This window comes from Pituophis catenifer, unplaced genomic scaffold (genome assembly GCF_029215685.1).
Source record: "Pituophis catenifer annectens isolate HBS135680 unplaced genomic scaffold, rPitCat1.0.hap2 SCAF_3, whole genome shotgun sequence".
NCBI lineage: Eukaryota > Metazoa > Chordata > Lepidosauria > Squamata > Colubridae > Pituophis > Pituophis catenifer.
The window spans coordinates 199,316,371-199,344,366 of record NW_027256883.1 but is presented as its reverse complement, the minus strand read 5'-3'; the positions used below and the strand labels follow the sequence as shown (position 1 = coordinate 199,344,366).

Sequence of the window (27,996 nt, the reverse complement as noted above, 5' to 3'; positions counted from 1 at the left end):
CGACTGTGCAGGTGCTTCAAATGCCTTATTTTCGGGGGAGGGCTTATTTTAGCGCATGCGCTCAAAAGCCCGATTGGGCTTATTATCCAGAGGGGTCTTAGTTTTGGGGAAACCCGGTAGTATGTTGTTTGGTGGCATAATCCAAGACTTTATAAATTATTACAAGGCAAGATATTAATTCAATGTTCTTTCATATTTAATATTGTAAATCAATGTGAAACTCATCCTTCTTTTGATCAGTGATAGAATGGGCTGAAAACAACAGAATGGCTTCTTAGGGTAAAGTTGGCCTAATCAGAGTGGGGTTAGGGGACCTTCTGAAAAGAATGGAGCTGGCTACAGACATGGCTCAACTCCATCCATATTTTTTTCCCCCTTCTCTCCCCACTGTTCACATACCATTTGGTCTTATTGCACATTTTTTGGAAATTCAGAAGCGGGCACCATACAGCTTACTGAAGAGTTCTGTCTCTAAATAGAGGTCAGATTTTTTTATGATAATCAACAGCTGCTACATTCTTTATGGACCAAACATTGGAGAAAATGTAGTCAAGGATCTAACAGGTTGTGAACTTGTATTGGCTGAAATCCAATGAACCATGTTAAGTGTCTTGAACGGAAGCCAATGTTTTCAGCACGTAAAATTGCTTATTCAACAGCTATTGTGAAGCCATTTATATTACGCCCTAGTGTTCTGTTATGAGTTCCCCAGGATACAGTAATATTATTGGGGAGCAGAAATTATTTGAATGACATTTATTATTGTAAAGACCGAAGTGTTCCAGGTAACCCCCATTGCTCCAAAACCAAGAACTTCCAACCCTGTCCTTATTTTATCCTTGTTATCTGCATATAACTTCAGAAAATGTATTGAGACCTTACCTTCCCTACTTTACTTTTCAGCCTTCGCTCCTCCATTCTTTTCTTTAGCATCTCTACGTCCTCTTTACTGCCATTAAGGACAATCACATCGTCATCTTGAAAGGGGATCCCACACTTTAATAACGGGGAAAAAAAGAGACACTGTTTATGATGCAGTACACTTCCAAACAGAAGCACTAGAAAGTAAAAGACATGTTATTCATATTGCAAATATTTTATTAACCAAAAATCAAAACTAGATTTAAATGTGTACCTTGTACTACCCTGTTTCCCACAAATTAAGACATCCCCTGATTATAAGCCCAATCGGGCTTTTGAGTGCATAGCAATAAGGCCAAGTGCTTATTTCAGGCTTCAAAAAAATATAAGACAGTGTCTTCTTTTTGGGGAAACACGGTACATATCTGTAAATCAGGTGTCTGCTTTCTCTGCCATGATTAATTCATCAGACGGAGCCACATAACTTTTTATTCATTTTCATTCATTAAGTAAGGATGTTTAAAAAGAAATACCTATAGGGTTGGACCAATATTCTTCCCTCCCCTCAAACTTTATTAAAATTCTACTCCTAAAATACATAACAAACATAATTCTTCAAACGAAGTCACTGGGGAAAACTGAATCCGTTTAACAACAATGTGATTCACTTAATGACTGTGACGATTTGCTTAATGACCATACCGAAAAGGTAGTAAAATCGGGTACAAATCATTTAATGACTGCTTCACTTAATGACAGAAGTTCTGGTCCCACATGTGATCATAAGTCAAAGACTACCTGTAGCACATAAGTAGGACCTAATGAAACATGTCAACATATTTTTGTTGTGGCCCGTACGCGGCCTGGGCAGCTAGTAACTGATTCAGATAGCGAGGAGGCTGGTGTGGTGCTGCGCCAGCAGTCTGTGCAGCTGGCACTCGAGTTGGACAATGAGGAGGCTGGAGAAGATGTGGTGCCAGAGGCAGGGATTCAGCCAGGGCCTTCAAAACCTCCAGAAGCTCCCTTAAGTGAAGAGGACGAAGAGGAGGAGCCTCTTCTCAATGCACAGGCACGCAGCGCTGCCAAAAGGCAGGAGTGGCTTCTCAGGAGGAGGTCTCCTCGAGAGTAAGGCTTGGGGTTAATTGGCCACTCCCTTAGCCTATTTAAGGAGGAACGCCGACTGAAGCAATTTGCAGGGAACAACTTAGTTCACATACCTTCCTGTCTTGTCTTGCTTATCTTATCAGCTTCCTGCAAATTGCTTCTGGGCATTCTGCCAACCATAGTAAGTTTTCAGTTATTATTCTTTGAATTCTTGGTGGCTGTTAATGCAATTAATTAACAGCCGGTGTTGTAAAAGACTGGTTTATTCAGTAAACTAAGGTTTGAACGGACTTTGTGTGTGCTGCGTTCTTTGGGTTCCGTAGCTGGGGCAGAACAATTTTATAGAACTAACACGACTTAAAAAACAGTCTGCAGCTTTACTTTTTCTGGGACTCAGCATCCCTCCTACCAAAGAAATATATTAAGCTACCTTATCAGCAGATGAATATGTTTCTTTCTCCAACAGTTATTATAAATCTGATATAGGTAGTCCTCGACTTACGTCCACAATTGAGCCCAAACTTTGTTGCTAAGCGAGATATTTGTTAAGTGAGTTTTGCCCCATTTTGCAATCTTTCTTGCCACAGTTGTTAAGTGAATCCCTGCAGCTGATAAGTTACTAACCTCGTTGTTAAGCGAATCTGGCTTCCCCACTGATTTTCCTTGTCAGAAGGTCGCAAAAGGAGATCACACGACTTATGACACAGCAACAGTCATAAGTATGAACCAATTGCCAAGCACCTGAATTGGGGATGCTTCAAAGGTCGCAACTGTGAAAAACGGTCATAAGTCACTTTTTTCAGTATTGTTGTAACTTTGAACGGTCACTAAATGAACTGTTGCAACTCGAGGACTACCTGTATTGGAATTTCCAGGGGAAAGTACTTGTTACTAAAAAAAAAAATCTCCCTGAAAAGGCTAAAACCAGCTCCTACAGAGGAAAAAAGAAAGGATTAAAACACTAACGACATTATTTGGAGGTGAGTGAATTACATTCCAAGGAGGAATGAAGAGAGAAGGCACGTATCTGAACAATAAGGAAATTGGCTAAGAAATCGGCATTACCAAATTCATCAGCATTGTGTACTGCGAATTGGCAAGCTGTAAATTGTATTTCCTGTTCTGGACAGGGTTTCTCCCTATTCTCTCAAACTGTCATGTTGCTGGGAAATTGGGGGAGTGATAAGGAGAGCCTGAAATTGTTGGGCATCTATCTTATTACATCAGGGAAGTTTTGTCGTTGCTAAAACTCAGGGACTTCCTCTTTATTTCTCTTATTTGCTTAGAGAATCCCATGGTTTGTTGTATACAGGATTTCCTTTAATACATTCTTTGCCTCCTTACCAAAGTTGTGCAACAGAAAGCTTTTTCAGGAGACGCTATCTCCTGTGTGAACTGTTGATCAAAACAAATTGGAAAGGCTTAAAGAGGAAAGTGAAGGTCTGTAAGTGGAATCCATTAAATGGCTAAGTTAAGAGTTATACGACACCCGAATTTTCCCTCTTCCTTTTTAAAATGGTGGGGCCCAGCACTGAAAATAACCTTCTATGTGTATGCAAATAATACACAAATTCGGAATGACTACTAATATGATTGCATTGTCCAGAAGTATCAGATACCAATACTCTTCAACATCTTCATGAATGATCTAGATGTATGAAAGGGAACTCATCAAATTTGCAGACAACACCCAACTGGTGGGAATAGCTAACCCTTTATATCAGGGGTATCAAACTCAAAGGCCCCGGGGCCGGATGTAACCCATGGGACTGCCCTGGAAACTGCAAAAGACCAGCCCTGCTGCCTCTGCCAGTGAAAACAGAGTTTGGGAGGGCCGCCTGCAGCCCTCCTGAGCTCCGTTTTCGCTTGCAGAGGGTTGCGGGAGGCCGTCGCAGCTGAAAATGGAGCTCGGGAGCTCATTTTCGCTGGCAGAGCACTCAGGCCACCACAGACACCCCCCCCGACATGAGTGATGTCGAGCTGGCCATGCCCAACCCAGCCATGCCCACCCTGGCCACACCCACCCGGCCCCCTGAGGTCAAACACAACCCTGATGCGGCCCTCAATAAAATTGAATTTGACATCCCTGCTTTATATGATAGACTCAACATTCAACTGACTTGAACACTGAGCCCTATCCAACAAAATGTAATTCAGTGGTGACACATAGGCATGAAAAACCAAATGCACTGATACAGAATGGCTCAACAGTACCAACTCTGAGAGGGGATCTAGGTGTCCTAGTAGATCACCACTTAAGTATAAGCCAGCAGTGTGCTGCAGCTGCCAAAACATCTAATGCATCAACAGAGGGATAGTTTCAAGATCACATGAAGTATACTAGACCCTACAAAGAATGTAGAGAAGAACAACAAAGCTAATAACAGGTCCGGAGGCTAAACCATACAATGAACGAACGAAGGCAAATATACGTGTCACAGGATAATGTTGCAGGATCCAATCTGAGTTGGTCACTAGGACCAGAGGTTTAGTTTTCTGAGCTTTCGGACTTGTGCTGGAGCCCATCCTCAGGGAACTCCTCTCTACCAGAATGTGTATTGGTATTAATTAAACAGCACATTCAGAGCTGTTGCTTGTGGCTTTCCGTTACTTGATTTATTGTAGCCTTAAATTCTGTTTTTCCTGTTCTAGCGTGTCCGCCTTGCTATACAATTGTGGCTGTGGTCTATGTGCAGCAAACCGTTACAGTGGATTTAAGATTTTTATATCAGAATACTGTAAGCAGAGTGCTGGAGATACGCTGAAGGATAAAAGAAGTGATGAATTTCTGGTATAATCTTCATCTGAAAAGAAGAAACACCAAATATAAAACAATCCCTCCTTCCCCACCCACCAACCAACCCACAAAAAGAGATCTGGGAAGAATAAACAGACAAACAAACAAACAAACTGCTTCCATTATCATAACTTCATCAGATCTAATAGAATGGTCACATTTTAAAAGTCTTGGGAAAAATATCTGGTTTTTGTTTTGATGGATAAACAGTAGTAAGAATACAGAAGGATGGATGAGATATCAAGACAAAGTGAAATGAGGTTCATGCAAAGAATAGCTATGGCTTCTGTCAACAACAGAACTCACTTAGTGTCGGGCCTGCCTGAGCTTGATCCTCAACTCCATTTATTGAGAAAAGGTATCGTTTATTAAGAGGTCAGATGAAACACAATAAGACAAAGCCAGAACTGAAATCCCCAAGTGTAACTCTTCCCTCTTCTAGGTTCTTCCCATTGCTTGCCCCCATTGTCCAATCAAATTCAAAGAAAATGTTTTTGGAAAGGTCACTAGATTTGGTATGCAGCTGTACTGTTCTCAGCCGTTTGACCTTGAAGCTCTTCTTGGAAAGATGCAGATAACTTTCATTTCCCTTGAAGCCTCCTCCCTCGTATCTGACCTCCCTTGAGTTCGTGGTAGCTGATACTGAATGATTGGAAAGTGCAAGCGTGAGATGGAAGCTGACACTCAGGCTAAATTATATTTGGAATGTAAAAAAAAAATAAATGTCAGAGCCAAAAGGCTTTAACAAAAGACAACCCCATTAAGAAAATAAAAACCAATAGCTCCTAGATTCTTTGCTATTTTCACCTGTTTTGTTCTCGCTTAGGAACTGGTTTCTATTTCATTCATGGTCAACATTTTGGAAATACTTGAATGCCTGCTATAGCTGAAAGGCTGAGAACTAGTGAACTAGTGTACTTCTGTGGAGAGCCAAGGAAAAGACAATGATGGGGGAGATCAAATAACCCATTATGGGGTTTGTGCTCATCTTTCTGAGCTTACTTTTGCAAATACCCCTTCTTTTGATTGCCTGTGCAGCGAGTAACATGGTCTGATGTAACAGGAAGCCAGTACAAGAGAACTTTGAAGTGCGGTAAGCTTATTTCCTTTTATTGTTAATGACCGTCTTGGGGTAAGTGTTTCTCTGCGAGATTTTCTAATGAACTTATCTCTATGTTTGATTTATTTTGAAGTAAGCATGCTGCTTTGTTTGTTTTATCACAGAGCAGTAGAGTTGGGAGGGAGAATCCACTAGAAGACCTTTTATTTATTTGATATCCGTAAAACGTATTTTTTCTGGCCCCGGATTGTGGGATACGATACCAACGGTAGAGTCATAGAACAGGCAAAAGAGACCATTTGCACAGAATAGACAAAAACCTGGGGAGAAACGTTATTTTCTCCCATGAGAGCTTATTCAGATTCAGTGCACCTTGCGTATCTTTCGGTTATACAATTTGTTCCGTTTGAGGATTTTGCTTGGTGACGTTACGAGCTGCTGAGAATAGAGAAGGATGCAGAGAGTGAGTGATTTATACAGATCCGCAGAGCAACCGTAATGGGAAATACAGTAGGTTAAGCTTGCCAAGTGCTGTGCATTCACCATTGGGAGTTTATAGTAACAATTGCATGGTTTTTTGTATATCTTTTTGTTTACTATTTTCAGGCTCCTAGGCGGTGTATCTTAAAAAGCAGTTGCTAACTTAGGGATAACAGTAGAAGAGACACTTCAATCCGTGCGTTTGAAAGCTTTGCCAATGTTATCCGGCTGGTCATTTTGAAGGATTCTAGGATTAGATGGATCAACTGGCCTGAACAGGTAAGGCTCAAAATGTTGTGTTCAGGATCGAGCTGTAAAGACACGGTGTGTCAAAATGAGACAGGAAGCAACCATGCTGACTCTATAAACTGCTTAGAGAAGGGCTGAAGAGCAACATGAAGCAATATATAAGTTTAAGTGCTATTGCTGTTCACTTTTTCTTCATTTGTTTAAACATCTTGCACAATTTTACATCAGTTGTTACTCTATGCCAGTGTCATTTTCTCAAGCTCCATGCTATACAGATGCCCTTAGTGTAGCATTTTACCCAGCTGGGAAGGTAAAACTAGATTATTCTCTCAATAAGACCCTGTCTTTAACAATAATCTTAGACCACATGGGCCTGATGCAAACCTGAATAGGCCAGGTCTTTGTTCTTGAATGTACATTCTCATTTAAGCAATTCATCAAATGAGAAAAATATCTAATCTTCTTTTTAAAAAATGGTGATACCACAGCTTGTAGCAAGAAAACTAACTGAAAAACAGTTGAGCTACTACAGTTAAAGATTAGAAAATTGCTACTGCCAGGTAGGTTTTTTCAAATCTTTTTGAACTGCTTCATATGAATTATAATCTGCTTCTCTCTTCTGAAAACCTACAATTTTCAACTCTTGTTTTTCAGATTCTGGTTATTTAAAAATATGTACATGTTTTATCTGAAATATGCATTTTATATACATGCAGACATCACCCTAAATTACACCATCAAACCTATTAAAGCTTCTTCAAAAGAACCTAAATAAATTCCTAACTAAAGTCACAATATTTTTGTATCACTTTTCCTAATGGTAGAAGTAAGGAAGGAAGGAAGGAAGGAAGATAAAAGAGAAAGAATAGAAAAGAGAAGGGAAGGGAAGGGAAGGGAGGAAGGGAGGAAGGAAGGAAGGAAGGAAGGAAGGAAGGAAGGAAGGAAGGAAGGAAGGAAGAGGACGAGAACAGGAAGAACGTCAGAGTCTGTTTCACTCATACTGTATAAATAACAGTTTTTGATTATGTGTCATCAAGTTGTGCTTGACTCATTGTAACCACAGATTTTCTCTTATTATGATCTGTCCCTAACCTGATCTTTTAGATCTTCCAATGCTGCACACTCGCCACCTCTGTAACTAAATCCACCCACCTTTCTGCTTTTTTGTCTTCTCTCTTTTCGTCTTTCTCAGCATTAGGGATCCATTTATTTGCTTTCTTGCCTGTCCACATTCTCCAACACAAAAGTCCATCACTATTTTTCCCATTCTAATTTTTCAAAGTCCCAACTTTGACTTCCATAGGGTAGCACAGAAAATACCACAATTTGCACCATTCTGCTCTTTGCAGGTACCTATAATTCCTAAATATTATACTATTACAATTGCCAGTGCAAATCACTAGAATGTCAATAAAAGGAATTTGCTTTTAAAAAGTTTGGAAATCCAGGAAGAGCATATTTATCAAAAGCATACTTCAGAAATTCTACTCAAGTATTTTAATGTATTTTTTCTGGAGTGGAAAAAAACTTTAAACCAACTTTTATGAGTCAGGTTTTCTTTCCTTTTTAATTTGTTAAAGTCAGAACTAGAGCTTCATAGATTGGTGGTTGTTTTGGAATAAAACTAAAATAGGTTGTAATAATGCTACACAAATCAAGTCTCATTACGGTGCCTACAAGAAATGAAACTAAAACAGAATGATTTTAGGTAAGAGTTGGCCAATAGCTCATTTGTTGTTTGCATAATGAAGGGGGTGGGGGGAGCTTACTTTTCTATTGTCCTGTTCTGAAATATACCGGGTTTTGTACTCTCACAATAGATGAAACTTTCTAAAAATGAACAAGGCCAAGGCAGAAAGAGAACAGAAACATGGTAAAAAACCGGGTGAAGCTAATGATCAGTTGTGGTATTTCTCTATCAAATCTAAGAATATTAGTCACACTATTCATAGCTAACATATACTGTACTTAATACAATACATAAATATACTGTATTAAGTACAATATAATTACAATTGAAACTTGTAAACGTTTCATTACTGACTATCCCTAGTAAGCCAGCACTTACCAGTGCATAATTGCTCTTTGTTTTATGTCTGCCATTCAGTACTGTTATTGCTGTTATACAAATTACGCAATTGTTGATACTTTTCTATTGAAAAATGAAGCACTGTTTTTTTTTTTTTTTTAAATTTGATTTATATGCCGCCCTTCTCCGGAGACTCAGGGCGGCTTACAATGCGTTAAGCAATAGCCTTCATTCTTTTGTATATTTTATACAAAGTCAGCTTATTGCCCCCACAAACTGGGTCCTCATTTCACCTACCTTAGAAAGGATGGAAGGCTGAGTCAACCTTGAGCCTTGGAGAGATTCGAACCAGCAGAAATTGCAGGCAGCTGTGTTAATAACAGGGTGCATTAAACCACTGTACTATCAAGGCTCTTGTTAAATGCTATTGCCAATTATTTTGCCAAACAAAATAGCTTTCATTTCGGCTGAAGTTAATTCATCAGCTTTGAAAAGCACTCTCTATGCGCCTCCTTATCAACAAAGGTTCATCGTGTTTGCAAGCTGCAGGTAAGTCCATCAAGAATGCTGCCAGTGTGTCCTTAAATGGAAGCTTATCTGTAGTTTCCTCCAATTCTTGACTTATAACTGATTGTTTAACAACTAACAGCCGTGGTGGTGTAGTGGTTACAATGTAGTATGGCAGGACAACTCACTGCCGACTGCCAGCAGTTCGATCCTGACCGGCTCAAGGTTGACTCAGTCTTCCACCCTTCCAAGGACCCAGATTGATGGGGGCAATATGCTGACTCTGTAAACCGCTTAGAGAGGGCTGTAAAGCCCTGTGAAGCGGTATACAAGTCTAAGTGATGTTGCTAGTCAAAGGTATAACAGCTTTGGAAAAGCACTTCTTCCGGCTGCTTTAAAATGCCATACTGAACCCTGCGCTGTGGTGACATGAACACAATCTGGGAGTTTGGCCAAGTGGTTTTGTGATTGCCATTTGCAATCTTCTCTGCCGGCTTCTTCAGAAAGTTAATGGGGACGCTGGCAGGGAAGGTTGTAAGCTGCTGCTGCTGCTGTCTGCCAAAAAGGACTCCCTCTTGTCTCTGGGCCTGGCTGAAAAAGGGAAACTGGACTCTTTCGGTGGGGTGCAGAAACGGAGCAGAGTTTGCAAAGATTCGAGCTCTGTACCCACTGCCTAACGGAGTGGTGTCCTTCCACACAAGGAGGGGAACCAAACTCCCCTGGTGGGCTGCACAGACCAGAGCTCTGATCCCAAAGATACGGGCTCCATTCCTGCAGTCCACCAAAGCAATTCCCTTCCGAGCATTGAGAGGAACTAGGCTCGGCAGGCAGCTCTTTCACTCTGTCCATTTAACAACCTGGGAGATTGCTTACCGATGGCAATTGGGAGTGCCAGGATTGAGGTTGTTGAGCAAAGCAGTCATCTGGGCATCTCACTTAACCACCACTTCATTCAATGAGCAAGAATTTCGCCCCAATTGTGGTCTAAGTTGAGGATTACTTGTAAGAAGCAGAATCAGGCAAAAAAGTCCAAAAAAGCAATTTTGGAACTCAAATGTCCCAAAGGTGCTTTTTCAAGAGACAAACTGGACTTTCTGGTTTTTCTTTGAAAATGTCTCACTTCTCATCAAAGAAGCTTCTTCAGCTCTAAAGCTTCTTGGATGAGAAGTGAAACGTCTTCAAAGAAAAACCAGAAAGTCCAGTTGCCTCTTGAAAAAACACTTTGGGACAACCACAACCTGGATGACTGGAAAATCTCCATAGACATTTGGAACTCAAATGTTACCTAATGTGACAGCAAGATGCAGTAACAATCCAACATCATTTTACACATTGAAACCCAGAGGTTGCCCCTGACAAAAGCTACAAGTTGTAAAATAGTTTGGATTGCGTAAAAGTATCTTAGAATTGTAGAATGTAGCACATGAAGGCTGTGAACTGCCCATTTTCAGCAAAACTAAACAGCATTTCACAAATGAAGACAAATATATGTGTCCCAGGATCAGGGGTGAAATCCAGCAGGTTCTGGAGAACCGGTAGCGGAAATTTTGAGTATGTCAGAGAAACAGCAAATATCACTTCTGGCTGGCCCCAGAGTGGGGTGGGAATGGAGATTTTGCAGTATCCTTCCCCCAGAAGTGGGGAGGGAATGGGGATTTTGCAGTATCCTTCCCCTGCCATGCCCACCAAGCCATGCCCACCAAGCCACACCCACAGAACCGGTAGTAAAAAAAAATTGGATTTCACCACTGCCCAGGATAATATTGCAATCTGGGTCAATCACCGGAACCAGAGATTAATTCAACATTCTTCCATATTTACTACTGTAAATCACTGTGAAACTTGTGTTTCTTTTGACCAGTGATAGAATGCAGGATCCAATCTGGGTCGGTGAGAGACACATTCTGGTGAGAGAGAGAAGTTCCCTGAGGATGGGCTCCAGCAGCTCCAAAAGCTCAGAAGAGTCCAAAAGATCAGAAGACTAAACTTCTGGCCCTGGTGACCCGACCCAGATTGGATCCTGCAAAACATCATTTAGTCAAAGATAAAGTAATCTTATTTTAGGATATAATGATTCTTTTACTTCTCGAGGGATGCACACATGAAATTGGGTACAAAAATCACACCATCCTTGAGAAAGCAGTTAATTAGATTTTTATCACATATAAACTGGTTTATGATCAGTGGTGGGTTTCTACCGGTTTGCCCTGGTTCGGACAAACCGGTAGCAGTGGCGGCGGGAGGCTCCGCCCACCCATCCGGACATCATCACAGACGCTCTGCGCATGCACAGAAAATTCTGCGCATGCGCAGAAGCACCGTGCATGAACGAAGCAAGCACGCACGCTCACAATTCTGAACTGGTAGTGAAGGTAAGTGAAACCCACTACTGTTTATGATGCAAATTATGTTTTAAAAAAATGAAGTCTGCTTTGTATATCTGGAGTTTCCTTAATCCAGCTCTACAAAGTGGGGTAGATGAAAAGGAAAGAACAAAATAAGGGAGGGACCTGGAATCATTCTTAAACTAAACTGCACCTTGGTGGCGCAGCAGACTAAAGTGCTGTTAAGTAGCACCAGCTGCCTGCAATTACTGCAAGTTCAAATCTCACCAGGCTCAAGGTTGACTCAACCTTCCATCCTTCTGAGGTAGATAAAATGAGGAACCGGATTGTGGGGGCAATAAGCTGACTTTGTATAAAAAAGAACACCGCTTAGGGGGGGCCGAAAGCCCTACTAAGCAGGTATATACAAAAGAATGAAAGCTATTGCTTAACACATTGTAAGGCGTCCTGAGTCTCCGGAGAAGGGTGGCATATAAATCGAACAAACAAACAAACAAACAAACAAACAAACAAACAAATTGCCTCATATGGCTTCTACTCAAAGGTATCTCACCCAGATTTAAAACTATCGGAATCTTATTATTATTCTTTAAAAAAAACAAAACGGTAAAATGAATGAGAGGAAGGAAAGGGGAAAAACAAAACAGAAAAAGCAAACCAGTAAGGAAGGTTAAATCATTCATATCTGGAGTCATCTTCATTTAATTTTGCATTCAAAAATCACATGGAGGGGATGTCATGTTAGAATAGGTATAAAGAAGTTAGTAAATTGTAAACAATTCCTTGTACTGAACTTAAAAAATTGCACATTTTTTTGCAACTTATTTGCCACCCCCTCCCAAAAAGGGTCCCCTAAACTACCAATTTTCTTATTTTTTTTTCTCTCCAGTACATTGATAAAAATTTATCCATGTTGTGGATATGAACTGTAATTACAGGTAGTCCTTGATTACAATGAAAATTGGGACCAGAATTGCCATTGCTGAGTGCTACAGATGTAAAGTACAGGTAGTCCTTGACTTACAACAGTTCACTTAGTGAACCATTCGAAGTTACAACGGCACTGAAAAAAGTGACTTATGATTGTTTTTCACACGTAGGACCGTTGTAGCATCCCCATGGTCACATTCTGATGCTTGACAGCTGATTCACATTTACGACGGTTGCAGTATCCTGGGGTCACGTGATGACCTTCTGACAAGCAAACTTCAATGGGGAAACCAGATTTACTTAACAACTAATGTCACTAATTTTTACAACTGCAGTTGTAAAATGTGGCAAGGAAAGTCGTAAAATGGGAGAAACTCACTTAACAAATGTTTCACTCAGCAACATAAACTTTCGGGCTCAATTGTGGTCGTAACTCAAGGACTACCTGTATATCACCTAACTGGGCCACTCAGTCATAGCAATTCTGGCATGCTCAGCTGCCATTGATAAACGAAGACCTCATTGTGACTGCAACATCTGACTTCCTTGCCAGCTTCCCCCTTGACTTTGCTTGTGGGAAGCTGGCATGGAATCGTGATTGATGGCTCGCTGGAAGCCAGGTGCTGAGTGCCTGGATTGCGACTGTGTGACTGTTAGGATGCTTACAACAGCCAGAATTCTGAGGACTGGTTAGAACTCATTCGGTGCCATTGTAAGTTTGAATGGTTGCTGAACAAGTGATTGAGGAAAAACAAAAATGATCCAGAGAGCAGACTCTGTAATCAAAAAAGATAAATTTCCTGGTTCCTGCAAGATGACATTGTTTAATTGACAGGACCTAGATCTAATCTAATAAGATCTCATCTTATTAGATCTTTGCTAGATCTAATAAGATGAGTAGAGACTACTGGAGAGAGAAGTTCTTCAAGTATCTGACCCCATGCCATGAAGGGCTTTATAGCAGTGGTGAAATCCAATATTTTTTTTACTACCGGTTCTGTGGGCGTGGCTTGGTGGGCATGGCAGGGGAAGGATACTGCCAAATCTCCATTCCCTCCCCACTCCTGGAGGAAGGATATTGCAAAATCTCCATTCCCACCCCACTCTGGGGCCAGCCAGAGGTGGTATTTGCCGGTTCTCCAAACCGCTCAAAATATCCGCTACCGGTTCTCCAGAATCTGTCAGAACCTGCTGGATTTCATTCCTGCTTTATAGATCAGTGCCCCCAACCTTTTGGGCGCCGGGGACTGAATCTGTGGAGAGAGGTTTTTCTGTGGACCAGAGGGGGCGTGGTTTTGTGTGCCACCTGCATCCCACTGATGGGGCTTTGCTTGTTTGCACGACCAGGTTTCTGGTATACTGGACTGTGGGTTGGAGACCCCTGTAATAGATGACAACCACTACCTTAAATTGCACTTGGAAATCTGCTAGGAGGCAGAGCAGCTTGAAAAATAAAGGTATAACGTGGGCAAAGCAGGAAATGTTCATGAGTATTCTCTTATACAAATCTTTTAGCAGTTAAAAAGTTCAAAGAGAAAGAAGAATAATGCAGGATTATTTTTCCCCGCAATGTTGCCTATTCGCTGCTGAAAGCCTAATGGCTGAAATAAGCCTATTTATAATCAACAGCCCAGTACTATCTACACATCTTGTTTTCCCAAAGCTGGTTTGCTTCCTTAAAAGGTCATCAGAATGAGAGTGGGGAAAAAAAAATCCAGAAAAAAAAAATCAGGTTTCAATATCATTATTTGAATTGATATTTTTGCTGGATGCCCAAACGAGGGACATAAGTGGTTAAGGAAAACCATCACAAAATGCTCACATTTCATGTTAACAATTAACTTCTTTCATGTGACTGAAACCACTTATAAAATGGACAAGCTTAAAGGCTGAACTTGCCTGAAAGGCAATGGATCCTAAAAACATTTCTACCCATTTCTTAAGTTTGGCTCCAAACCATCTGTCTTCGCAATACTGGGTGAGTGCGTGATTTCTGAATTTTTAAGAATGAATTCTTTTAAAATTTAAACCAGCTGTAACATTACTAGAAATTCTGTGGTACGGTCATTTACTTTGGCAACAAGCCCCACTGAACTCAGAGGAATTTAGGGCTGATAATTGCATTCAAAACTGGTCTATATCCAGATTCAATCATTCTCTACTTAATTGCAGTGCAAAACATTTTGCTGAATATAAGTGTTTTCAAAGTACTCCTCTTTAGAAAAAAATAAATTAAATAGAAGAAATATGTTTAACCAAATTATAAGGATTTTTACTGTCTACAATCTAGATCCTTGAGAAGAACTGCTGGTTTGTAAATTCCTCCCTTTTTAAGCTCTTCCAAATAAGGAACTCCTCTAAGTTGATAGATCAAATGTTTTAAATACGATTTTATGATCATTTATATTGGGAGTGATTAAATGTGAGTGGACCCTTCCCAACTTTCCTAAAGGTCTTGATGCCTAATTTCAATTTTATTTTTTATGAGAGAGGGAGATTTAAATAATAAGCAAAAGTATACTACATTGGTGGTCATCACTTCTGTTGAAGAACTTGGCAATTCTTATACATCTTTTGTATCAAATAATTTTCTGTACGGCAATGATTTCTTTTTTAAAAAAAATTTAAACACTTTCATTTGCTCCAGAATTCACTAATTCAGCTCACCAATTATAGAACAGTGGAAGTATTGTTGCTTATAACACCAGTTTCTCAACCAAATTCTGTTTGGAAAATTGTTCACTGTTAATCCCAATTTAGACTTCATGCTAAATGATACTTGTCCCATAATTAAATATTATGGGAATACACCAAGAAGCTCCCTGACTCTGAACTGGGCCATCTGTCTGTATGTTCTAAAATATGTGTAATCAAAATTAAATCTCAATCTACATATTTTATACAAAGTATTATGCATGTATAATGGTAATAATAGTCCAAAACTGATTATGTACCATATAAGGAAACTATAAATATATACTTATGATACTTCCCCCCTACCCCATTATTATCAATACATGGAGTTACTCTGTATTGCACTTTTAGATTTTTTTTTATTTAATCCAGTACTGTTTGTCCTGATTAGCAAAAGCCTTCCAAAGTCCTCCTGAAAAATTATATAACGGTATTGTTTATCTGAAACTCTAAGAAGCTGTGAATTGCAGTCTGTGATTTTCTGCATAAATCCATGCTTCACCACTCACCTTTGAGGTTTTTTTTTTTTAAAAAAATGTTTATTTGTATTCCACCTTTTATTATTTTTACAAATCACTCAAGGCAGCCAAAATATCTAACACATTTTCCACATATTTTCCCCACAACAACCCTGAAAGGTGGGTTGGGCTGAGAGAGAGAGTGACTTTCATGGCTAAGGTTTTTCTCTTTAATAACAATTAATGCAATCACTGAAAGTTCTGATAGTTAAGAATGAAGGAAATTAGCACTTTGTTAAATAAAAGTTTGCTTCTCTGAGAAATCCTGTCCCCTTCAATACTGCCAGCTGTTGGGCTGTGCCGATTTAGTGCAAAATTATGGCAGGCAACTTGTATGGATGAAGCTTTTAAAATGTTCAGCTCTTTATCCATTATCTAAATATCAATTTATCCATATGAATTGATGCAGGAAACATATCTCATTCTGGCATTGAAGGATGCCTTAGTTGACATCCTTCCTAAAGGATGGGCTTTAAACTCAACCATCATCCCAGTCAAGGCCATATTGGCTGTGAATGATGAATATTTAGGTCTGACACAGCTGGAAAACACTAACTATTCAAACACAATTATATCTTCTAGCACATCTTTCTGCAAAAGAATTAATATTTTTGTTTTTAAACCCCCCCCCACCCCCCGTGACTTATTATCAGCAGTTGTTGGGCAGAAAATAGGTTAAGAAACTAAATAGTAAGTGGAGAAATCCCAGGATTAACTACTAGAATCAGACAAAACTAGTTGGGCCTTCATCAAATCCAAAAAAAGACTCAGCAAGCGCTCCTCCATTACAGATAAAGAAGAGAACAACAAAGGTAGCAATGTTGAATTCATTCCATACGTTGCAGGAATATCTGAAAAGCTCAGGAGGATTTTCAAACAACACAAGATGCATGGTACACTTTAAACCCAAGAATACGCTAAGGCAGAAGCTTGTCTACCCCAAGGATAAAACACCCAGACAAAAGCTGAGCAACGTGATATATGCAATACAATGAGACATGTGCAGATCTGTACACTGGCGCAACAAAACAACTACTTCACAAGCACATGGCACAATATAGGAGATCACACCCATCGGGACAAGATTCAGCGGTCCATCTGTATTTGAAAGACAAAGGTCACCCTTTTGAAAGCAGCAAGGTCCACATTTTGGATAGAGAAGACCATTGGTTTGAGAGAGAGGCAAAATAATCCATCTATGTTAGAACTGAACAACCCTTCCTCAACAGAAGGGAAGGAATAAGACACCATCTATCTCCAGTTAACAACATAGCCCTTGCAGCAATTCCAAGGAGATTCCACAATTAACTGCACTCTGATTCAGGTGACCCTGACCCACACGTTGGCTCAAGAGCTCTCAGAGAGAGTGCTAATGACCAGATGACTGCAAAGAAATTCCATCCCTCTTGCCCCACCATCCAGTCTCAACTGTCAGTACCTATCCTTCCATTCCCCCACCATCAAAACCACTGAAGCTTCTTGGATAAGAAGCAAAATGTTTTATTCTTCCCTCAAGGGGAAAAAAACAGTTCAGGTGTCTTTTTTGGTGGTGGTGGTGGGGGAAGCACCTTTGAGACAACTATGAACTGGATGACTGAGAATCTCCACAGACATTGGTTGGGCAGTTAACCTACTAAATTATTATGATGAAAGGTCCCTAAAAACAGAGCTCCAGTGCTATTACAGTTTATTATAATTGAACCCTCCACTCTTATATTATGGGATAGACAAGATGTCCTACGCAGGTATAAAGTTTGGATCAATCATTTTCCTCCTCCTCTGTTTGAATATTGTATAAAAGGCTAAGGTGACAAGCAGTGAGTGTACAGTCTTTATTGCTGCAGTAACCAACAAGTTGGCTTGGATTTCTCTTGTCCTGTGTGTTATTTAGAACCCCTCATGATGGATCCTCGTACTTATAACGGTTTTATGGCCAACACATAAAACTTCAAGAATACAATATTTATTTATTTCATTTAAATTATTAAATTTGTTTGCATGCCCATGTCACTAGGAGGTGACTCTGCCTTAACATAACAGTGCCTTAAGAGCTAAGAAAACCTTCTGCAATTTATTTTTGGGGCTATTACTAGTGGAATACTAATAAAGGTGTTCTCATTTCCACTTCTGAAATGATGAAGACTGTCCAGTATTATTGACCAGCAAAACTCCAGGGATGTAATCCATGCCCCACCAAAGTGTGTCCTTAAATGCATTGATTATTCTCTCTCTCTCTCTCTCAAGTTCTGGCTTTATTTTCCATTTTTAACTTTTCATAAAAAAAAAAAAAACCCTGTCCCTTTAAGCTATCAAACTGATGAAAGGTTGCGAGTCATACAGAGGATTGACAAAGGCATGTGGGGGGAAAAAGATAAGACACGAATTCACACTTCTGAGTTGCACAGACTCCTTAATGACGAAAGTGCTGAGTACAAACTCAAGACGTTCCAGGTAGCTTGCAGGATATTCACTCAGGAGCTGTGATATATTTTAACAGAAGCCTAGCACTCTGACAAATCAGCCATCAACAGACACATAGACATTAGCAACGTCTACAGACTACGCAAAAGAGACTATCAACCAGCCCCAAAAGGAACAAAAAGACTCCAGCACCTCTCTAACAGCAATCAGCACTCAGATCAGCATAGATTAACTCCAAGATTAACATCAGACCAACAATCAAGCAAACAATACCTGATCAAGAAACTGCCAAAGAGCATCAGTAAACAGCCCAATTGAACAATCTGTTAAAACCGCCCCCACCCATACCTACAGGCAAGCCACCAGAATATAAACTGACAGCAAACAGCACTCCTTCCTAGCACTGATGAGGTTACCTACTTAAGGTAATGAAACGTCTGCAAGAAAACAAGCAAGCTCAGAGAGCACCAAGGATCCCTCGTGTCAACCCTGAGCTACAAACATTCTCCTTTACTGATAAATGTAAAGGTAAAGGTTCTCCTCGCACATATGTGCTAGTCGCTCCTGACTCTAGGGGTCGGTGCTCATCTCCGTTTCAAAGCCAAAGAGCCAGCGCTGTCTGAAGACGTCTCTGTGGTCATGTCACCGGCATGACTAAACGGCAAAGGCGCACGGAATGCTGTTACCTTCCTACCAAAGGTGGTCCCTGTTTTTCTACTTGCATTTTTTACGTGCTTTCGAACTGCTAGGTTGGCAGAAGCCTTTACTGGTACCTCTTAACAATTCAAACTGTTTCCTTTTACTCTTTCAAAGTAAAGATTACAAATGGGCTTGAAGCACGGCATTTGCTGCCCTTTTCGTGCTCTTATCTCCCCAGTGACAGGCAACAACATCGACCGGCAACAACAAAGACTGCAGACCTTCTACAGAGATCATTTTTTTAAATTATTCGCTGTCACACAGCCATTTTTGACCGGAGCCAGTAATACACAACTATTCTTCTCCCCTCCCACACACAGAGCTCTTTTTCAGCTCCTAACCCTCATTATAGTGTAAGCAAGGTCCATTATATTAATCTATTCCTGGCTGTGTTAGTCATTTTGCAGAAGGCGGCAGTTCAAGAGCGTGATTCTGCTTTCCTCAGAAACCTTTGCATTCACCTTCCAAATCTTGCGTTCTCCCCCCACCTCCTTTTTTTCCCACATCAACGAAAGGCTGGTGAGGGAGCAGAACGCTTGCTGATTCAATGGATACTTACAGCTTGTCCTATTAAGAAGATGCTGTGTAGATGTTTACATACTAAGGCTAACTCCTATGAGCCTCCAGGCAAGAAGCAATTCTATTGGGAACTGATTTTCCTGATGTATTTTCTTCGACCTGCAGAAGCAGCAACACCGAAGAACGCTGTGGCTGGGGGAAAAAAAGGGATCGGGCTAACCAGCAAAATGAATGCATCCTTCTTCTAGCCCTCCACACACAGCAGTCAGCACTGCGAACAGGAGAATTTTCTGACTTGAAAGCCCAGGTCTTAGCAGTAAGGACAATGAACCACATTCTGTATATTATTGCATTGTTATTGTTGTTGTTGTTGTTTTTATAACTGTACGAGTCAAACGGGAGCATGTTGTTCTTGATGTGCCAGGTTGAAAAAAAACGTGATCTCAACTAAAATGAAGCTTTGAGATGTATGGGTGCGTGGGGTTGGCAGGCAGACACATCAATGCATGGTCAAAATCATTTAAGAGAGATAGATTATTAGAGGGTTTTTTTGCTACTGTATGTCATATCGTGAGATTAAAAAAATCGTTCGAGTTAAGAAGATAAAGACATGCGTATAATGAGTTACACATCATATGCGAGCATAATCTCTGCTCAACAGGGTGGTTGAGTGTTTGTTGTAGCAGGAAAAATCAATACAAAATAATTGCTGGTTTGAATCTCAGTATTTCAACAAGCTGTCCCTTTTCCTGCATCTTCCCCCCTCCCCCCCAGGGCTGCATATACTTAGCATCTAAGAATTCAAGGATGAAGACTTTATTCCTGAGCTCTAAAGAAACATACTGCTATACTGAGGCACTGCTAATATTTCAACAAAGCCACACTTGTGGGAAAACATATTCAGAAAGGTAAAAATATGCAACTGTATTCCCCCACCCCCAAAACTGCTCTGAAAGCCTCTTTAAACAGCAGTGCAAGGCAATGCAGTGTTGCTAAGGTCACAATTTCTTCCAAGCAGAATAAATATGAACTGCATTCAAGACCACTTCCTTTCTATTTTATACCATGCGTTTGAAAACAATACTAATTCAGGCAATTCAAAGAAAAAAAACAAAACAATTTATGGTTTAGATTTTATGATGATGATGATGGTAAAAACTTCAGTCTTTTCTGACGTCTCCCCATAAAATCAACAGTTAAAAAAAACAACAAACCACACTAGATCCAATTCTGGTTATGCTTCAAATATATTTTTGAAATCCATAACAAGGTTTCTATCTAATCCAAAAGATTATCAGCTAGTTGTATGAAAGAACAGTTTATCTCTATTCATGTCAGTGAAAGAGAGAAAGATTCCATAATCAAAACCACAAGAGGTAAAAGCAGATTAATTGTTAAAGCAGAGTTAAGCCAGTCTTCAAGAACACCTGCATTTGTAATATGAAACCTTAACAGCAAAGCAATGGAAGTATTTTTTTTTCCCCTTTCAAATTGAATGAAGCATCGACTGAACTTCATTTAAATTTAACGATTAAAATGCTGTTGTTGTTGTTGTTGTTTTCTAACCTTTCCTAGGTAATACAGTTTCAGGGAACTGTGGCCAGGAGAAAACCGCAGAGAACATTTGGAGCTCCAGAAAACATCTGGAAAGCCAAAGATGAACCTACTTGAGAAAGCCAAATCAGGGTTTCTAGTGTGTATCGTGGTTTGCATTTTCCTCTTTGGTGTTTTCTATCTACGGAATACAATCTTCAAGGCAGACAAGGAAAAACTCATCTCAAAAGAGTGTGGCTTTTATCCAGATGAACTATGCTCGGCCCTTTTTGATGGGAAACGAGTTGCTTTTCACATTGGCCAGCTGTGCCAGGAGGCTTTAAGGGGAAAAGACATGTCTCCCTGCATACAAACACCGTGCAACTGTTCTACGCTGCAGAAGAAGCTCCACTTCATTACAAGGCCATTGTCAGAAGAAGAAAGGAATTTTTCCTTGGCTTACATCGTCACCATTCACAAGGAACTGGGCATGTTTATAAAACTACTCAGAGCCATTTACATGCCTCAGAACGTTTACTGCATACACGTTGATGAGAAATCATCAAAGGATTTTAAGCAAGCGGTCCAAACCTTGGTCAACTGCTTCGAAAACATTTTTATTGCTTCAAAGAGAGAGAACGTTGTCTACGCAGGATTCTCCAGGCTGCAAGCAGATATCAACTGCATGAAGGACTTGATCCATTTAAATAATCAATGGAATTATGTTATTAATCTCTGCGGTCAGGATTATCCCATCAAAACTAACAAGGAACTTATACACTATATTAAAAGCAAATGGAATGGTAAAAATATAACCCCAGGAATTGTTCAACCACCTCATATGAAATACAGAACTAATTTCATTTACCAAGAATTAGTACGTTTTGGAAAATCATTTGTCTATCCAACTAATAATGTGAAAAGTGAACCACCCCACAATTTGACTATATATTTTGGGACTGCGTACTATGTACTCACAAGAAAATTTGTAGAGTTTACACTGACTGATGAACGTGCAAAAGATTTGCTTGAATGGTCAAGAGACACCTACAGTCCAGACGAGCATTACTGGGTCACCCTGAATCATATACCAGGTAAGCAGAATTATAGAATTATCTTGTCTACTGTACATTGTTCACAAAGATTGCTTATCAGACAACCCATGATCCCTTGGCTCCCCCTTTCAGAAATATTTCATTACCAGATTCTCAATGCCTTCAACAATGACAGAACTTTTAATGTACTGCCTTCACTGGAAAATTGGGTTACATTCAGACATGCATCTGCTGTGAAAATAGACCATGTTGAACTATATGAGCGGTGGTGCAGTGGTTAGAGTGCAGTACTGCAGGCTACTTCTGCTGACTGCCGGCTGCCTGCAATTTGGCAGTTCAAATCTCACCAGGTTCAAGGTTGACTCAGCCTTCCATTCTTCTCAGGTGGGTAAAATGGGGACCCAAATTGTTGGGGGCAATATGCTGACTCTGTGAACCGCTTAGAGAGGGCTGTAAAGCACTATAAAGCGGTATATAAGTCTAAACGCTATTGCTATATAGCAGAGTTAATTAGCAGAGAAAATGTTTTATGGCATTTTTGTATTTATTATGTCATATATATTTTAATACTTTCAATGTCATAACTTTTTTAAAATAAAATTTGCCAAATTTCAATTCCATGGGAGCATGGGTCCCATATTTTGGTCCCATTCTGTAAGTTAGCCCATTTGAGGTACTTTAATTCAAAATTGTTGCCCTGTGATGCATTGTTTTGTCCACTTAAAGGTTTCAGGAATAAGAGGGTTTAGTAATATATTGATAGATGTAAGCTAAGGAGAATCTAATGGAAACCATTAACCAAATTCCAAAATCTATTTTCAGTCTGCCTTTCAGGTTTAGAAAATAATAAATTCACAATACACCATGAATTGGAGGACTTTTCCTTAACCTGTGAGTTAAGTCGGGGGTGGGTGGGTGGGAAATAAAGAAAAGCAATAAAACAAACCAAAATAAAATTAAGTAAAAAAGTAAGATTTCACATTGTTTCAATCCCTATGGTTTAAATTATATACCGTATTTTTTGTTCCATAAGACACACTTTTTTGTCCCACAAAAGTGGGTGGAAATGTCTGTGCGTCTTATGGAGCGAATATTGTGTCACAGACTGGGCCGCAACCGGGGGAGGGGGTTGGTGCACTGGCTGCGACAGGCAGCAACATTGAACAGCTGCCTATTGGCAGTTGGATCAGCCTCCCAGAATACCACCGATCAGCTGTTCCAGGCAACAGGGATCACCGCCGCTCCTGTTGCCACCGCCGTTGTTTGTGTGCTGATCCAGGAGGCCGATCCAACCACCAATAGGCAGCGGCAGATAGGTGGTGGCAAGTGGCAATCCCCACTGCCTGAAAAATCAGAAGACACCAACAGCTTGGCTACCCATCTCACAGAAGCTATTCTACATGGCTCACAACAAACAAAAGCATAACTAAAATGACATTAAAGCACAAGAAGAAATCCTATTAACAACAGCAGAGATAAAAAGGCCATAAGGTTGCCTTTATTGGGCTTCACCTTACTGCCTGACTCCTAGTCCTAGGAAAGTTTTTCGGTCTTTGAAGGCGAAATACAACCTATTTGGTTATTGATATACTAGCTATCAACTATGCCGTTATATGTTCCAGACTTTTCTTGGCAAATATTACATTCCCACCAACAATGAGTTTCACCCACTTTTGGCGGTTTGAGAAACATATGATCTGTTACCCAAATATCATGTTGACATATCTAAAAGTTGAAGACTGGGACTGGACAGGTTCTGACCAGTTGCGACTCACAAGCATACAGTAAATGATACAATTTGTTTTAGAATGGGGGAATCTGTTTCAGATATGGTTCTGTAGCCTGAGTTTGGGAAAGTGGGTTGGAGATCCTCCCATATCTGCAGTTTCTCAAATTCTCAATGATTTGCCTACTAACCTGACTGAAGAAATCACAGAGATAGCAGTACTCATCTGCATTGCATCTACTAGAGTTCCTTTGTTTTTTTCTTCCAAAGAACACACCCCAAAGAAAGTAGTTAGTTTTTATAATAGAAGGCATTAGCTCTGCCCTGAATCAGTTTCCCTAAGGGCAGGTATCATCAAATCCTTGTGGATTGAATCTGTATTGAGAATTTGCATTCTTGTTCTTATTTTAAAATAGAAATGTACTTTTATTCCAAATCAAAGGCTTATTAGCTTTGATTGGTGTGCCAAAGATTGGACTCCAAAATGTAGAGAAACCAGAGCAATTTAAATTTGATATTGATTTGTGCTAAATCTTAACAAAAATGCAATTTTGTAGTAACTTTTGATGGGGTTCAGGGGACTTCACCCAAATTTTTTTAGAGGCTTCAAAGCCTACACTTCATTTAAAAAAATAGCACACTCATATTTGCACACTTTCATAAAAAACTTTCTTTTTGTATTGCAACTGTAAATGCAACTATAATTGTGTTGCAACTGTAATCACATCCTTTAGTAACCACAACAAAAACTTTACGGCATCTTAAACACTAACACATTTATTACTGCAAAAACTTTCATGGCCCTTAGTCTGCTTAAAAATAGCATCTTCATAAGTGGTCTTTTTTGCTTCACTGAGATGAACTAGAATTAATTTCATTTATTAATGGTTTTAAGCTGCCACTTACAAGTTCACAAAGTAATGATTCATAGATATTGCTTTAAGAGGCAGTACAGTGACATACTTAAAAATAAGTAAAGGCAGATGTAATATGTTATGGGGAACTCACTACTATTTGTTACCCTGGGAACAGCAATACTAGAAGAGTAATTCATACATCCAAAGCTAAATATGTTTTTCAAAATGCAAAACGTGTATAACAAGCTTTCCAATTGGTTGTACAGATGCTCCTGGCGCTACACTAAACACAACTTGGCAAGGAAATATACGAGCAATCAAGTGGAAAAATCAAGAAGGAGAAGCCCACAATGGCTGCAAAGGTAATTACTGAATATGACACAATCCTAGTTTAGGAACCACTGAGAAGTCATCACCTGTCAGGTGCTCAACTATGCATGACATTCTGGTCATTCTGATGGGAATGAAGGGATAAAGTCCACAAAATCTCACTGAAGCAATGCTAAGAAATCTACTGTATTAGACGACACTAGATGACTCAACAAGCTGCAATACAGAATAATCCTAATTGTGAATTTAATTACAATGTGGGGCACAAAGAATTTGCACCTACAGACATTTCCAATACAAATAATTGACTGAGTTTTATCCAACTAGTCAAATTTTGTGGCTCCTTTTTTTTTAAAGCAGCTTTATTCTTCCCAACTTCTTTCAAAGGAAACAAAAATATAGATTTTTCCTTCTTATTCCCCCATTTCACACATATATGCCATGTGTGTCCATGTCACATATGGACGTATCTGTGATCAAAAGCAAAATTAGGGTAAAAAGTAACTAGTCTTTATAGGTTATTACGTTAAAGGGCCGTTCCTTTCCTTTCTCCTTCCCCCAATTCTGATCTATGATTCCTACAGCGTATTTCATTTGCTGAATGGTATCCAGCCTGGGATTATCAATTTACAGTGCAATTTCTCTTTTGTAGGACATTATGTCAGGGATATTTGCATCTATGGACTTGGAGATTTGGAGTGGATTATTAACTCTCCACATTTATTTGCCAATAAATTTGAGCCAGCAACATACCCGCTTGTCATGGACTGTCTAGAAAGGCATTACAGAACAAAGCTGCTCCAGGAAGCTGAAGTTCCTTTGGAAGCACACTGGCATTTGGAAGAATAGACTGCTCTGCACATCTGGATTAACCATAATCTCTATGGAGGGCAAAGCAGAACCAAAGACATGCTACATTTCAAAATATATGTTCCAAAGATGGGATACCACATCATCAGTATTTAGCATCTTGGACCTGAGAACAGAAAGGAAAATTCTGAACATGAAGATTCAATATGCACAGCTCCAGTGTCTTTACGAACATTAACTTCTCTGGGCCTGATTTTTTTTTCCTCCTACACAGTTGATCTGAAACATATAATTGATGTATATTGTCTTACATACTTGGACAATAGTTTTCCGTCCTTGTTTAGCAACTGCTGGCAGTTATGAAGATGATGTAAAAATAATTTTATGACCAATTCTTGCATTTACAACTTTGGCAACTTTATAAAGCAAAGAAAAACTGCAGTAAAATGATAAGCACAATGGCAATTTACTTAATGATGACTGCTTCGCTTAACAACTGAGTTGTGGTCAACAAAAAAGGACTAAAAAATACTTGTACTCTTTCGCATAAATCTTTAATAGAATGCTTGCTCTTTTAAATGGACTGTGTAAAAATAGCCTCCTGACTTAAGTCTGGACCGCACCCTCTGAAGTTAAAGGCACCTAAATGAATCATGATTAACTTGTCCCACTTGGTCTAATAAGTATATCTAAATCCATATGTAAATATAATTCATACATTGTTTATCCTTCTTTAACATCATTTTTCTACGTGCAATTTTATGTAAAATTTAATTAATAAATTGCTGAATAAAAAGTCATAAAATTAATCAAAATAAAATTCAGGATTCCATAAATCTTAATTCAGACAGAAGAGAAAATGAAGTAAGAAAAATTAGGTAGACAAAATTAAAAGTATATGGGACACTGAATTAAATCTTTATACATCAACAATCCAGATTTCACTTGAATCTGTATGTCCTGAACTGAAAGTTTATACACAGAACAGTATTAATGAAAATATGCTGTATATTATTAATTTACCATTTGAGTTCCTCTATAGGTAAAATAATATACAGCATATTTTCATTAATACTGTTCTGTGTATAAACTTTCAGTTCGGGACACACAGATTCAGGTAAAATCTGGATTGTTGATGTATAAAGATTTAGTTCACTGCCCCATATACTTTTCCATATTTCCATATTTAATGAAAATATGCTGTATATTATTAATTTACCATTTGAGTTCCTCTACAGGTGAAATGGGGATGTGGTGGCTCAGTGGCTAAGACGCTCAACAGTTGATGAAGATGTTAAACAACTGTTCAAACTTACTATCGGTACTGAATGAGGGCACTTAGGACCTGTGCCCAACGTTATGGCCGTTGCAACCCCCACATGACCAAAGTTTGCTTGCTTGGCAGCCTGCCAGCACTTATGATTGGCCACAGAGGTGCTGAAACTCCTCCCATCTGCCTATCTCCACCCCCCAGCTCCACCCTTAAATGTCGGGAAAGTCCCAATAGCGCAGCACAAAGCAGCCACACTCCCAAGAGACTTCAGTGGTTCAAAGCAATCACTTGTACCCATGAACCTCCCCAAAGGCCTGGGAAGCTCCAGCCAAGCTGCTTTTGCTGCCCTGCCTTGCAGTCATAAAGTTGAGTCAGTCACCTGCTAATCTGCTTAATGGGTGCAACGACTTTATGACTAAAATGTCAGGCTCAATTGTGGTTAAATTGAGGACTACCCATATCCCAAAGTGTAATAGCTACTAGCTTAACCAGCAACAATCTACCAACATATTCCATGTACCGCATAACTGTTTAACACATAACTGTTTTGTTCCAAGTGATGGCTGGAGGGGGCTTCAGTATGAAAAAAAACACTCCGTATCATGGTTTACATTTGCTTCTGTCAGTACTTTTTACAAATTTAACTTGAATTTTTAGAAAAGAGGCCCATAGGTCAAATAAAAGTCACAAAAAAAAAATAATTTATTCTCAATCAAGGTGTGGCATTTCCCGTACACTTCTAAAGGGAAATTCTTTACAGATTTCTTAAGCAGATGAGCTCAACTTTTAATGCTATCTGTCTCTTAATTCCTCTAACAAAGACTCGATCATTTAGATATATGCAGGTTTTGTTAAGTAAGGTGGCACTGGGCTGGTTTGTATCTTAACAATGAAGGGCAAAATATTTCTCTTTTCCCAAGAACACAGAAGGTAGATGTAACTGCTCTCATGTGATTTGGTTACATAAGTAAAATGGGCTCTTGTCCCTAAAAAGACTTTGGAAATTAGGAGCACTACATGGGATAGTCAGAAAACAATTTGATTTGCGCTTTAAAAACTCTGTATTTACTGTACTTGAGCCAACTGGGCTTTTGTTCATTTCCAAGCAAACTAAAACTTGTGGGATTGGATTTATAAAATTCTAAAGTGTGCAAATAGGATACCTGAAAGTCTGCCTCCTCCTCTACATGTACCTGTTG

The 27,996-nt window shown here is 39.5% G+C and overlaps 2 protein-coding genes across 3 annotated transcripts in view; one reads left to right on the top strand and one right to left on the bottom strand.

Moving 5' to 3' along the window:
* Positions 1 to 27,996, bottom strand: part of RTF2 (replication termination factor 2) — a 65,616-nt gene that overhangs the window by 6,820 nt on the left and 30,800 nt on the right. Inside the window, exon 6 of the mRNA XM_070940068.1 lies at positions 883 to 996. Within this exon, the coding sequence (XP_070796169.1) occupies positions 883 to 996 (114 nt within the window). The remainder of the gene's footprint in view (positions 1 to 882; positions 997 to 27,996) is intronic.
* On the top strand, positions 14,275 to 26,298 carry LOC139314442 (beta-1,3-galactosyl-O-glycosyl-glycoprotein beta-1,6-N-acetylglucosaminyltransferase 7-like). 2 transcript variants are annotated; one of them, XM_070940067.1, is made up of 5 exons: positions 14,275 to 14,340; positions 19,379 to 19,529; positions 20,789 to 21,840; positions 24,651 to 24,746; positions 25,367 to 26,298. In XM_070940067.1, exons 3-5 carry the CDS (start codon positions 20,871 to 20,873, stop codon positions 25,561 to 25,563), a joined length of 1,263 nt encoding a protein of 420 aa, XP_070796168.1. In that variant the 5' UTR covers positions 14,275 to 14,340; positions 19,379 to 19,529; positions 20,789 to 20,870; the 3' UTR covers positions 25,564 to 26,298. The 2 variants fall into 2 exon arrangements, with proteins under 2 accessions (XP_070796168.1, XP_070796167.1); XM_070940066.1 differs by lacking the exon at positions 14,275 to 14,340 and having other exon boundaries at positions 19,127 to 19,529.

Excerpts from the sequence above, each read along its gene's own strand:
- LOC139314442 (XM_070940067.1), top strand. The coding sequence starts at position 20,871 with ATGAACCTACTTGAGAAAGCCAAATCAGGGTTTCTAGTGTGTATCGTG. Across the intron at positions 21,841-24,650 it reads CACCCTGAATCATATACCAG|ATGCTCCTGGCGCTACACTA; the intron begins GTAAGCAGAATT and ends TTGGTTGTACAG. Across the intron at positions 24,747-25,366 it reads AGCCCACAATGGCTGCAAAG|GACATTATGTCAGGGATATT; the intron begins GTAATTACTGAA and ends TCTCTTTTGTAG.